This window comes from Pseudopodoces humilis, chromosome 8, assembly GCF_049639895.1.
Source record: "Pseudopodoces humilis isolate 2021_Gansu_Grassland_sample_001 chromosome 8, ASM4963989v1, whole genome shotgun sequence".
In the NCBI taxonomy this organism is placed as follows: domain Eukaryota; kingdom Metazoa; phylum Chordata; class Aves; order Passeriformes; family Paridae; genus Pseudopodoces; species Pseudopodoces humilis.
This window is the reverse complement of record NC_142207.1, coordinates 15433872-15445962: the sequence shown is the minus strand read 5'-3', so window position 1 is coordinate 15445962 and position 12091 is coordinate 15433872. Positions and strand designations below refer to the sequence as shown.

Genomic DNA, 12091 nt, shown 5'->3' with positions numbered 1-12091 from the left:
GGCAGACGCCAGGAGGGCAGTGCCCATGCCCATGCCCATCCCGATGCCGATGCCGTGCAGCGAGGTGCAGCGGTCCGAGGCCGTGCTGGCCGACCGGCGGCTCAGGAAGAGAGATGCTGGTGGGAGGCCGGGCCCGGGCAGTCTCCAGGCAGTGTCCGAGCCCGCTCCCAGCTGGGATGTCAGCGCCGTGTTTGCGAAGAGTTAAGGAGGCGGAAGAGGCAGGAAGCGGCCCGAACCGCTCTCCATAGAAACCCGCGGCCGTGATTAAAGTCTGATGCGGGCCCGATAGCAGGGGGAGGGAGGGGGGGGGCAGCGCCCGCTTTAATTACAGCGGAGGAAATTGCTGGAGCCGGGGCCCCAGCCCCTGCGAGTTGCCTGGAAACTCCCCCCTCCCCCGCCTCCCCCGGCCCCTGCCCGTCCCCTGCCCGTCCCGCTGCCATTTATTCGCCATCAGCTGCTCCCTGATAAAGTGGAATAATAATAATAATAATAGGGGCAGGAATATTAAAACATGCAGCCCGCGGGCCGCCCCCACAGCTGCCATGAGACACGGCACCGGAGCGGTGCCACTGCTGCTCAACATGTACCTGCCAGGTACGGGCGGATCCCTCGGCCGCTGCCCCACCGCAGCGCCCTGCACCGCACAGCACCCAGCCCCTGCCCGCCCCGTCCCGCTGAGGCCCTGGGGCTCTCCTCTGCCCCATCTCCTTCCAGCGCCCACCCTGTTATCCCCTATCCCTCTGTCCGTTCTCTCTTCCTGCCTTCCAGCACCACAACCATCCCTTCCCTCTTCCTTTCAGCTGCCCTCACGGCTTTCCACACTCGCACACTCACCTTCCCATCCTTCATCCACCCACCGTCACCCTGTCCTTCCATCTCTTCATCCACCCTTCTTTTCTACCAACCCATCTTTCCACCCACCCACCCTTCCCCTGTGCTTCCATCCATCCTTCCACCCCACCCACTTGTCCCTGCATCCCCCTTTCCATCCCTGCTACCGGCCAACCCCTCCATCTACCCCATGTTCTTTCCATCAGCCTGTTTTCCCATCCTTTTATCCATTACCTGCCCTTCCATCCATCTCTTGCACTTTCTTTCCTCCATCTACCCACTCACCATCGTCTCTCCTGCCCTTCACCCATTTCCTTCTTTCCTTCTATCCATCTATCCGTTTATCTCTCCTTTCCACAGCAGTCCACTCCCCAAATGCCGACAGATATCCTTGCTTCCACCCGCCGCTCCTGTCACCCATTCTGCCACCCACCCACCTCCTCTCCCTCTCCCCCTGCCCCACAGCTCTCTCCCTCACTCCCTCTCTCCTCCCGTACCCCAGCCCACGGGATCTTCTATTCCTATTTAAAAGCTTCCTCGGCTGGGTCGGAAATCGGATTTCCTTTTTCCTGGACGCGTTTCCTGGCTTCGCCGCAGCGGCGGGGCAGGCAAGGGGGAGCGGCCGGGGGCTGCGGGGACGCTGCCCGCGGGTGGGCGCTGGGGGGTCGCGGTCCCGCCTGGCTCCAGCCCTCTCTCCACCCCACCCGCGCCCCCTTTTTCCCCCAGATCCAGTCGGGGAAACTTTGTTCAAAGACGGGAAGAGCCAGGCGTGGGGGTCTCTCAGCCCCGGCGTGCAGAAAGGTAAGAGCACCGCTGCCCCTTCCCCGGGACAGGCCCTGCTCCCCTCGGCCGGCACGGAGCGGGGACCCCCCGGGCACTGGCATTCTCTCCCGCCCAGCAGCCACCGGAGACCCTTTCCCGTCCTTTGCCGGTACTGCCCATGCAGGACACGGCCACCGCTCCCTGCTGCTGCGAGTGCCTCGGGCTGGGAGCATCCTGCCCCAATTCCCAGGGGGACAGCGACGAACCCCGACGGTCGGAAGCTCCCGTCCCGTGGCATCAGAGGGGAGCGGGGCTCTCATCCCCCCGAGCCCCGCAGCGGGGAGAGTGCAGGGTCCTAACTCCGGTCTCCCAGGAGCTCCGGGACATCCGACGGGGAGGGAGCTGCCAGCCATCCCGGGAGTGGGGCGGGCTAATCCGGGCTCGGGAGATCCGTTCCTGCGAGTGGAAGAGGAGAGTTGAGACATCATTCGTGAGGGAGCTGCCAGCGAAGTGCTGGGGCTCGGACAGGGCTGGGAAGTGATGGGTCTCCGGGATCCGGAGCCATCCACCTGGAACAACCCTTGCAGGGGTCACGGGTATCGGCCGGTGCTGGCCAGCGAGCAGCCTGGAGCCTGCTTGGGAGCGCAGCAGCACTGGGCACCGCGGGGCCAGCGCTGCAGGGTTTGGGCTGTGTAGCTCGCCCGTTTGCTAGGAGGCAGGGACCAGGGGTGCTCTGAGCAAGAAAAAATGGAGCCCTGCTTTAGTGGTGGGAGGGGGAGAAAAGATGGAACTGGGGGAATCCTTTTGCCTCTGCACTGCAGACTCTGCCCAGCCATATGCTAAACGCTGTGCTGCAGTGAGAAGGATCTTTTTGGATGCCTGGATATTTCCTTAGGGAGCTCTAAGGTGCATTATCATGGCACCCTGCAGCAGGCAGGATTGAGCCTCACCACCCCACTCAGATGCACCCCTCAACACCTCCCCGACCTCCTTGCATGGGGTGGAACACCTGCAAGTGGGAGATAGCTGGAGGCCAGCGTGGAGGCTGTGACAATGGAGAAGAGGCAAGGGCTGCAGATACACCCTAGGGAGGAGAGATCCCCCACCTCGGTCCTAGGATGGGGAATTAGGAAATACAACACCTTGGAAAGACCTGGGCTCAACTGCTTGGATCAGGATGTCTGGGTTTTGGTGGAATGGGGATGGATGGGGAATGGCTGTTCCCTGCTTCTTCTAGAGCAAGATACAGGGAGCACCAGATAAAATATGTGGGTGTAAAACAAGCAGAACAAGTTGGGGGATTTTTTTTGTGGGAAATGTAGCAGAGCTGTAGGACTTGCTGCTGAGGTCATGGGTGCTAAACCTCTGTATAGGATCCAAGCACCTTTAGACAAAATAATGATAGAAGAGCACGGGGATAACTGCAAAGGCACATCCTCTGCTCTGGAATGAGACTGTGCTGCAAGGACTGGCATCAGAAGCAGGGATGTGTAGGGGATGCTGCTCAGAGGAGGCAGAGTGGGGTATCTAGGTAAGTGCAGGGCTGCTCTGCAGAGTGGCCAGGTCCCAGCAGTAGGACTCCTCCTTACCCTAAGATCCAGATTCCCTCTCCAAGGAGCATGTCCTTGTGCCTCACCCTGGGCATGTCCAGGTGTGTCAGGCTCCAGTGTGTGCACAGCCTGGCACAGGGCCACCACGGGCACCCACCGAGGATACTCCTCAGTGCAAGCTGCAGATGCAATGGCCGTGGCTCAGGGAATTTTCCTCCGTAAATAAGGAACATCACTGATACCTGATTCAAAACCACAGTAGGTCATATTATGTCCTCATCTCTCCCTTCCCTACACCTATCTGTGTCTCTCTGTGGTGTAGTTCAGATCAGTGTTGCACCCTGACTTGAGATGACCATGGAGACATCTGTGCAGGGCACAGTGTCCCTAGAGCAGGGGCTGTGCTGTGAGACCAGCCCAGCTTCAAGCAGACATGGAAGTGTGGAATATTTGTGTTGTGATAGATCTGGGTTCTGCCAAGATACGTCATTCTTGGGGCTGCCGACAAAAGAGCAAGGCCACATCCTCCCATGAAAACAAACAAACTGTGTGTGAATATGGGTGGGAGGGATGGGGAGACTCTGGATCCAGACCCACTGCAACCTGTGCTGACCTCTGAGCACTCCTATTCCATCCCAAGGTGCAGGAGCACCTTCTCCTAATATCTGAGGTGTAGGATGGATTTGGGATGTTGCAAAGGAGACATAACCTTGTTAATATTTTATGTGTCTCTAAAGCAGGGAAGAGGCAATGAGGTGCAGCCAAAACCTGGCTGCGGGAGAGGACAACATAACAGTGGGTCAAGGGGATTGGGGCACCTCCTGTCCCTTATTCTGTGTCCTGGGAGGGAGCTTTAACCTCTCTGGGGCCCGGCCTTGCAGGCAGCGGGCAGATCCAGCTGTGGCAGTTCTTGCTGGAGCTGCTTTCGGACCGGGCCAACCTGAACTGCATCGCCTGGGAAGGCACAAATGGGGAGTTCAAGCTGATCGACCCTGACGAGGTGGCGCGGCGCTGGGGCGAGCGGAAGAGCAAACCCAACATGAATTATGACAAGCTGAGCCGGGCGCTGCGCTACTACTACGACAAGAACATCATGACCAAGGTCCACGGCAAGCGCTACGCCTACAAGTTCGACTTCCACGGGCTGGCACAGGTGTGCCAGCCAACCACCCCCGATCACACTCTCTACAAATTTCAGGGCAACCTGGCACCACTGCCCTTCTCGGGCATCTCCAAACTCAACCTCATGACCTCGGGAGTGACACCAGCTGGCTTCTCCTACTGGCCTGGCTCCAGCCCGTCCCTCTACCCTGGGCACGGGCTCCAGCCCTCAGCCTCGTTCAGTGCCATGGCAGCCTCCCACCTCAACAACATGAACAACCATTACCATTAGAGGCTCAGCAGTGCCAAGCGGATGTGTCATGTCCCTGGCAGCATGGGGCTGTGGATTTGGGAAGCTCAGCGGGGAGGGATGCGGGATGGGATTGTGCCCTGCTCTCACTTGTCCCCCTTTTGGTTTGATGTGGTGTGGGGGATGGGGGTGCTTGCAGGATAGCTGGGTTGGTTCTTTGATGTGGGTGGCTGGAGGAAGGAAGCCATCAAAATTTGAGAAAGTATCCATGATCCTGGGAACAGATGTGGATACCTAAAGCGGGGTGTGAATGGAAGGAAAAACCATGGGCTCCTCTCCTGGCAGGGACATTGCCCCACTTTTTCTTAGCAACATGCTGCCCATGCAATGAATGTCCTTAGCTCTGCCTCCAGCCGTTGCTCTACCCTCCCCATTCCCTGCAGAGAGGAGTCTGGAGCTGGGGCCCCAGGGCAGCTGTGTCCATGAATGAGGGTCCCACTGAGCAGGGACAAATAAAGGGGACCTTCCTTGGCCACTTGGTCCCCTCACCTTTGTCTCCAAAGGCTTCCTTTTCTCCATCCCTCCTATACCTGCTGCCTGAAGGCAGCTTCCTTCAGACCTCAGAAGCTTTGGTCTGGAGAGCAGATGCTTTCTATGGGTTCACTCATGCCCAGGGCAGGGCTCTGGGGTTGGAGGTGCCAGGGACAAGTGTGGGACTCACTGCCAGTCCTCAGGACAAGGCCAGAGCCTGGAGTCAGCATAGCCTGGTCTCCGCAACTCTGCCCTCTCCACAGTGCCCAAGGATCACGCCACAGACAGTCCCTGACACCCTGCACATGAGCCCGTGTCCTGCTCATCACTTCCAAGATTAACATTCCAGTTTTACTCCAGCTTTAGCCCCTCATGTGCAGGGCTGGGTGGGACACCCTCCATAAGTGGGAACATCCCCAGGGACAAGACAGCATGGGTGGTGGAGCAGAAGAAGGGATGACAGCAGGACTGGGAGCCCCGGGCATCAAGGGGCAGCCCTGGGTCTCTTCCCCTGGGTTCAAGGAGCTTCCCCCATCCTCTGGAGCAGGACTTTGGCCCAGTGGATGCAGAAGAGCTGGGCACGCTGAGCTCCTCACTGGCTGGGGGGTGGGATTGGTCTTCAATAAAACGGAGAGGTGCTGTGACCTGTGTCCTCTCCTGTCTGAAGGGAGCTGGCGAGAGAAAATCCTCTCCCATCTGAGCCAGAAGACATTCAGGGCTGGGGTGGGAAGGATGTGGCCATTGTCTGCACCATCTTTTCTCCAGTCATCACCTCTGGTTCTTACAATCCCCAAGAGCTAGGGCAGAGCTGGAAACCTTTGGGTTACTTGAGACACCCCTTCAGGGAAGGCACGTATGCCGTTTCCAGGCTCCCAGGCTTGCAACAGGGATCAAACTGACTGTGTAGGGGGATTCATGCAACTACCCAGCCCATGGAAGGTGTGGTCAGCCCCCACCTCCTCTCCCTTCATGCCCCAGATCACAGCAATTCCCAGATCTGGGGGGCTCCATGCTGCCCCTTCTGCATCCCTCCAGGGTCTGGTCATTCTCACAGCCTTGGTGGCATCTGCTCCAATGCATCTTTACTGCCCTAATCAGCTTAAGGGAGTGGGATCTGATGTCAGTGTGTCCTCTGGGGAGGGCTCAGGCTGTGAAATGTGGGAACCTGATGCTGCTAGTGGTGAATCCATGAGAGCAAAAGGAGTTGCAGGGACTGGGTGGGGGGCTATCCCTACCTCCAGGGTTTCTGAATGTTCCTAGGGACGGCAGGAGGTGAAGTGAAGGCTAAAAGGAGTAGTTACCCCCACATAACCAGCACCAAGATAGGCTGGAGACATCCCCTGCCCCCAAGTTTCGTTTTGCAAGGACAAAATGGGGGAAATGGCCACAACCGGCTCCCTCAGAGACGGGGCAGAGGGCTGTGCCGTCGCCGGGGGAGCCTGCTTCAGGGCTTAGGTAACTGCGTGACGCAGGGCAGGACACGGATTAAGGGATGTGGGTCACTAGTAGCTCCTCCCTTTCCCGTCCCTCTGCCAGTGTCTGCACCAGGGAAGCCCAGGTGAGTCCAGCCCCCGCCTCACGCCCGACCTTGCAACCCGGATCCCTGTTGGATTGGAGGCGGGACATGCTAGGGAAAAGGGGGACTTACCTTTTTGTGAGAGGGAGGACCGCCGTACACACCCAGCGCAACAGGCTGGCGGCTCGCTTCGCTCTGCTCGGAGCTCACCTGGCGCAGTCCCACCGCTCTGTCCCCAGGGAGCATGGCCAAAAGCCGGGCACCAGCCCTGCGCTCCCCGGGGACGGCAGCCAGGAAGGGAGCGGCGGGGGAGGGTGGGACACCCGTGCGGTACTGCACCAGCGATGCTCTTGCCTGCCTGAGGATGCAGGCGGTGTCACCATGGCAACTCGGGATGCCCCACTGGGAGCCACCTCCCCTTACCGCACGCTGAGCTTATCGGAGGGCTGGACAGAGCACCACCTTCACCCAAGCCAGCCTCCCCCCTCCCCAGAGCTCTAGCTGACCCAGTGCACCAGCAGCGCTGCTTTCTGCGGGTTTCTTCAGTCACTAAAACCACCGGCTCGGAGCAGACTGCAGCAAAATCCTGCCAATGGGCAAGCAGGGCCGAGCCCGGCACAGCTCCCCATGGAACATCATCCCTGGCCCTGAGCAGGGGTGCCCGGCCCAGGGGGGCAGATGGGGGAGCACTGTGTCTGGCAGTGGGGAGCACCAGCTGGTGGGGAGCCAATTTCATGTGGCTGACAGCTGCACTCAGGGCACCCATGGGCTTCCAAGCTACCTGTGGAGAGTCCTTGAGTGCCCTGTGTAGGGTGAGATGGGAAACACTGTCCTAAAGGGCTTCAGCCTGTGCTGGGAAGACTAAGGGAGCAGAGCACATGGCCTGGCAGCTTCTTCTGCTGCCCTGTGATTAAAAGAAGGATTTTCTTTTTCCTACTAAAAAAAACCCCCAAAAAACAAATGTATCTTTGTATCTGGCTTTGCTCAGCTGGCAAGAGGGCTGCCCTGACCTCAGCCTCTTGCCAGCATGACAGGGGGATCCCTCCAACCCCATAATGGATCAGAGGGGGAATGGATTAGTTTCACTGCTATTTTAGTGAAGTCATCTTGCCACTTTCTTCATTTCTCGTGCTGGGAAGAGCCTTTGCAGTACAGCCAGGCCATGTCTGCTGTGGGGGCACATGCACAGTCTGCCTCCCTGCCCACTCCTGCACCCTCTCCAGCGCTCCCAATTCCCACCTATTTCCTTCTCTCCTCATCCCAGATGCACTGGCTCCTCAGCCCCCTAGGCCTAAGCTGCTGACTCACATCCTCTCTCCAGACACCACCTTCTTTTGGCCTGACTCCCTGCAAAGTGCTTTGTGACTTAGTGTGGCTCAGCCAGAGCCTGCAGGTGCAGGCAGCCAGGATCCAAAACCCCATGTGAGGAACCTCCAAGGAAGCAAAGGTGATGCTTCCAAAAGATGTTTCTCCCCTGGCAATGTGCTGAGGGCTGGAGCTCTACAGCCACCATAAACCCAAACCTTGTCCCTGCTGCCACCAGCTCTCTGGTGCCCATCAGGGGTGGCCAGGGAGAGTGTCCTGGTGCCACTGCTGCCCAGCTGTACACCAAGACCTTGCTGTGGACTTTGCTGAGGGCAGGGGCTGAGTAGCAGGAGGACTGGATTAATGTGCTAATGCCAGATTATGCTCTAATGCAGGACTTCTGATGAGGGAGCAGTCCCTGTTCCAGCCCAGGGGACACTCGCTCCCTGGGGCAGACTCCCCACATCTGCCCTGGGTCACAGTTTGGTTCTGCCTGGCTGTCCTATAAGGAGCTAAGTTCTCAGAAGCGATGAAGGACTGTGAGACAGGCCAGGGACAGCACAGGGATACCTCCACGCTCAGCTCTAAGTGAGCTGGAGGTAATGACCCAGACTAGGCAGCCCCGACCTTCTGCTTTGCCAGGCTTTGTGGCAGAAGGATTAACCATCACAGCAGGGCTCTAAGGTAACCAATTCCCCTTCCTCACTTGCCTCAGCTTCCTGGCACTGAGCTGTTCCCAGTCTGTGCTCTTCATTCCCAAACACGTCAGCCAGGCAAGGCCACAGGCCATGCTTTGGCTACAGTGGGAGCCAAACTGTTTGCCATCCCACCTCCCTCAGCCTCATGCCTGCCACTGGGCCACCCTAGGCACAGGCAGAGCTCTTGCAGGTTTCCACCCAACCTGGATGTGTCGTCCATCAGATGAGACCCTGTGGAAGCATCCTGCCCCTCCTGGAGAACAAATAACTCATCAGCCAATTTAGACTGGAACCTGTCATACTCTCTCAGCCATTTGCTGCCATCTCCCTGGGTCATTTTGCCCACGTGCTCCCCCACAGGCACCCCATTAGCAGCTGTGACTGAAGCGCCATGGAGCAGGGAGGTGACCAGGAGCCATGAGCCATCCCCATTTCAACACAGTAGCAAAACTGCAAAATTGCAGCCCAAAGCTGCAATGGAGCCAGTGTTCGAGCAGCTCCCACAGAGGCAGAAGAGAGACCTCCCACTTCCATCTGCCTCGAGGAACGTGTTATCCATCATCCTTGCGGGCAAATGAGGAGAGGCTTGCACAGAAAGCTGGGCCAAGGCAGGTCCTTCACCAGCCATGCAGGTGCTGGGCCCGCATCATCCAGAACATTTTCCTCCCATGGAGCATCTCCAAGTCACTCTGGGGGACGATGACAACCCTTAATAGCAAAAACACAGCTTTCCTGCTGTTTGTCTGACAGGAAGAGGTATGGCTTGTCAGGCTCCAGCTGCCTATCACCTCTCCATGCCCCAGTGCCATGGCCAGCTCATCTAGCCCATGGAGTTTGCTCCACAGACAGAGCAGTCAGGCAAGGAAAGTCCCATAGAGCTTTTTTCCATGACTCCAGGTAGGAACTCCCTTTTTCACAGGTGACTATGCATCCTTGGGATCCACTGCCACCCAGGGTACATCTAAGAGCCCCATGCACCTTTGGGAAGGAAGATAAGGGGGCTTTGTCCTGAGAAGAGACCTCCTTGGGGCAGGAGGGGCTGAACCCACCGTGGGCTGCAGTGCCCACCTCTGCTTCTGCAATGTGGAGCAGATGGGGAACCCACTGTGAGGCATGGAAAGGAGATATGTTGCTGCTGGAGGAATTTCAAAGTAGGAGAGCACTGGGATCCCTCACCTGGATCCCTGTGGTGACTAATCACTGATTTGGCCCTGTTACTCTACCAAGTCCCAAACCCAGTGTGAATCCTCTCATCCCTGCAATCCCAGACACTGCTGGGCCCTGTGGCTGGCAGCACAGGGGGCTGCCCAGCCCCTCCTGAGAGGGTCTCAGTCCCTCACTGCTCCTCAGGGAGCACTGGTGGCTGCAGGGATCACAAGTTTGCAGACGAGCTCTATCCATTGCCCTTGCTGCTTTCCAATAGCTGCCTCCTGAGTCCAGGCCATCAATCATGCAGCAACACAGGAGTCTGGCATGTCAAATCACAGTTTTAAAAAGGGAAAAACCAAGCTTCCCTAGCCTGCCTGAGATTCTCACCCTCAGTACCCAGCCCTGCTTGTGTTCTTTCACATCTCCTTTGCCCTGGGGGGAGTAGAAAGCTCCCAGACAAGGGAAGATTAGTGCTACCCCTGCCTCACTCGCCCCAGCAGCTCTACAAGTTCCTCTGGGGGAGGGAAAAAGCAGACATGTCTCCCTCCCTCCAGTAAGGCTCTGGCTGAGACAATGATGTATATTTAAATGCATGGGAGCATCTAAGCTCCTCTCTCATTCCTTGACATTTCCAGAGACTCCAAGCTGTCTTCAATTATCAGTCTGCAATTAGCTCTTCCTAAATCCCCCAGTGAGGCCTAGGACTCTTAATCAATGAAACACAAGGGAGGAGGGGAAGGACACGGCCTCACTGCAGCTGGAAGCGTTTCAAAAGGCTGGGGCTTGAAGTTGGAATAACCCTGTGAGTGTATCTAAGGAGATCGGTAGGGTGGGAAAATCCTCCAGTGCTGGGAGGTTGTTCAGCTCTGGGGAGGAGACTCCATAAAGCCCTACAGCTGGGAACAGAGATCACTGGACAAACACCATGGCTCAGGGTGGAAACAGCTAGTACCAATGGCTCAGGTGTTACCCTGTGATGCAGCACAGCTCTATTCAGTGATACACTTTGCTGTATTCATCTCACTGCACCTCAGTTTCCCTCTCTGCAAAACACTGATACAGGAGAGCCAGGGCTTTCCCAGCAGCCCCATAGGAGCTATCAGGCTCCAATTCCACCAGTATAAGCCAAAGTTCCCTTTCTCATGACAAGATGTGGATACAGCCAAAGTTGGGGTGTGTAGTGGATGCCTTGTGGCCCAGACAGCTCACCACAAGGTCACAAGAACGTCAAACTAAAGGCACAGACAAGAGCATCCATTAGGAGAGGGAGGACGGGAGTAGCATTGGTCTCGTTGGGTTTACACAGCCAAGGAAAAGCCTTGCACAGCACCCTGCCAGGTCAGCCCCAGCCACAGGGACATCTGTGCTGTCTTCCTGGCAGCACAGCTTTGCCTGAATGAGGCAGATTGGGCCTAATTAGCAGCTCTGCTGATGCACACAAAGGTAGAGAGAATCCAGCTTACCCTCCATGACCTGCAGAGCCAGCACAGTTCTTCCCAGTGGAGGGGAGCCCGAATGCCTGGCTCAGGGGGCTGGGAAGCACTGGATGCAGACCCCTACCAGAGAGCATGTGTGGCAACTTCTGCTAAAGAAGTCCTGGCAAATTCAGTACCCTGAAGCATAGCAACCAGTTTTAAAAAAGGCTAAGCTTTCTCATTCTCCACCCCTCTCCCTGGAGGTCTGCAGAAGCACAGGACTGGTAACAGGGATAGCAACACAGCTCCCACAGCCTGCTGCTGACAGGAAAAGGGAGCCCAGCCCTGCAGAGCAGAGGTGGGGAGGAAGGAGGTGAGGGAGAGCATAGCTTCAGGAAAAATAAAGCTAAATTTAAAAAAAAACCAAAAAAACAACAAAACGGAGGTGACATGAACTGTGGCATCCTGTTTAAATTCAGTGTGACAGACAGGCTTTAGGAATTTCCATTTGGAATTGAGAAGGCCAGGAGAGCTCACAAGGGTCCAAGAGACACTCAGGTGGACCAGGACTGGCCTTGGGCACAAAGAGGGGTGAAAATTTGACCCCAAACTCACAATAGGGAGTAAAACCCCCTTTGGGAACCAGGGCCCCCCCATCCCTCTTGGGGAGGAGTGGGTCATGACCAGGAGCTTAGGGTGCTACCCCAATTGCCCTTGCACCCCACAGCTCAGCAAGTCCAGGAGCCACCACCAGGCCCATCCAGGCCACCTCTTTATTCTCCAGTGAAGCAAAGCAAGAGGAGAGGACTCCCCCCCCCCCCCCCCACCCCCAGCAGGCCCCCTCCGTTTGGGCGCCCTAGGCCTCCTCTGGCACAGACCCCTCTTCCCACAGCAAGCCAAGGTGGAGGAGGCATCACCCCCCGTTTCGGGGGGCACACTGGGGGGTTTTACCGGCGGGGAGGGGCGTGGGCGCCCCCCCCAGT

At 57.4% G+C, this 12091-nt stretch overlaps 1 protein-coding gene across 1 annotated transcript; it reads left to right on the top strand.

Annotated features, from left to right (window-relative positions):
* Positions 1 to 509: 509 nt before the first annotated feature.
* Positions 510 to 11900, top strand: FEV (FEV transcription factor, ETS family member). Its single transcript, XM_005519705.3, has 3 exons — positions 510 to 594; positions 1558 to 1632; positions 4025 to 11900. Exons 1-3 carry the CDS (start codon positions 543 to 545, stop codon positions 4534 to 4536), a joined length of 639 nt encoding a protein of 212 aa, XP_005519762.1. The 5' UTR covers positions 510 to 542; the 3' UTR covers positions 4537 to 11900.
* The last annotated feature ends 191 nt before the right edge of the window (positions 11901 to 12091 follow it).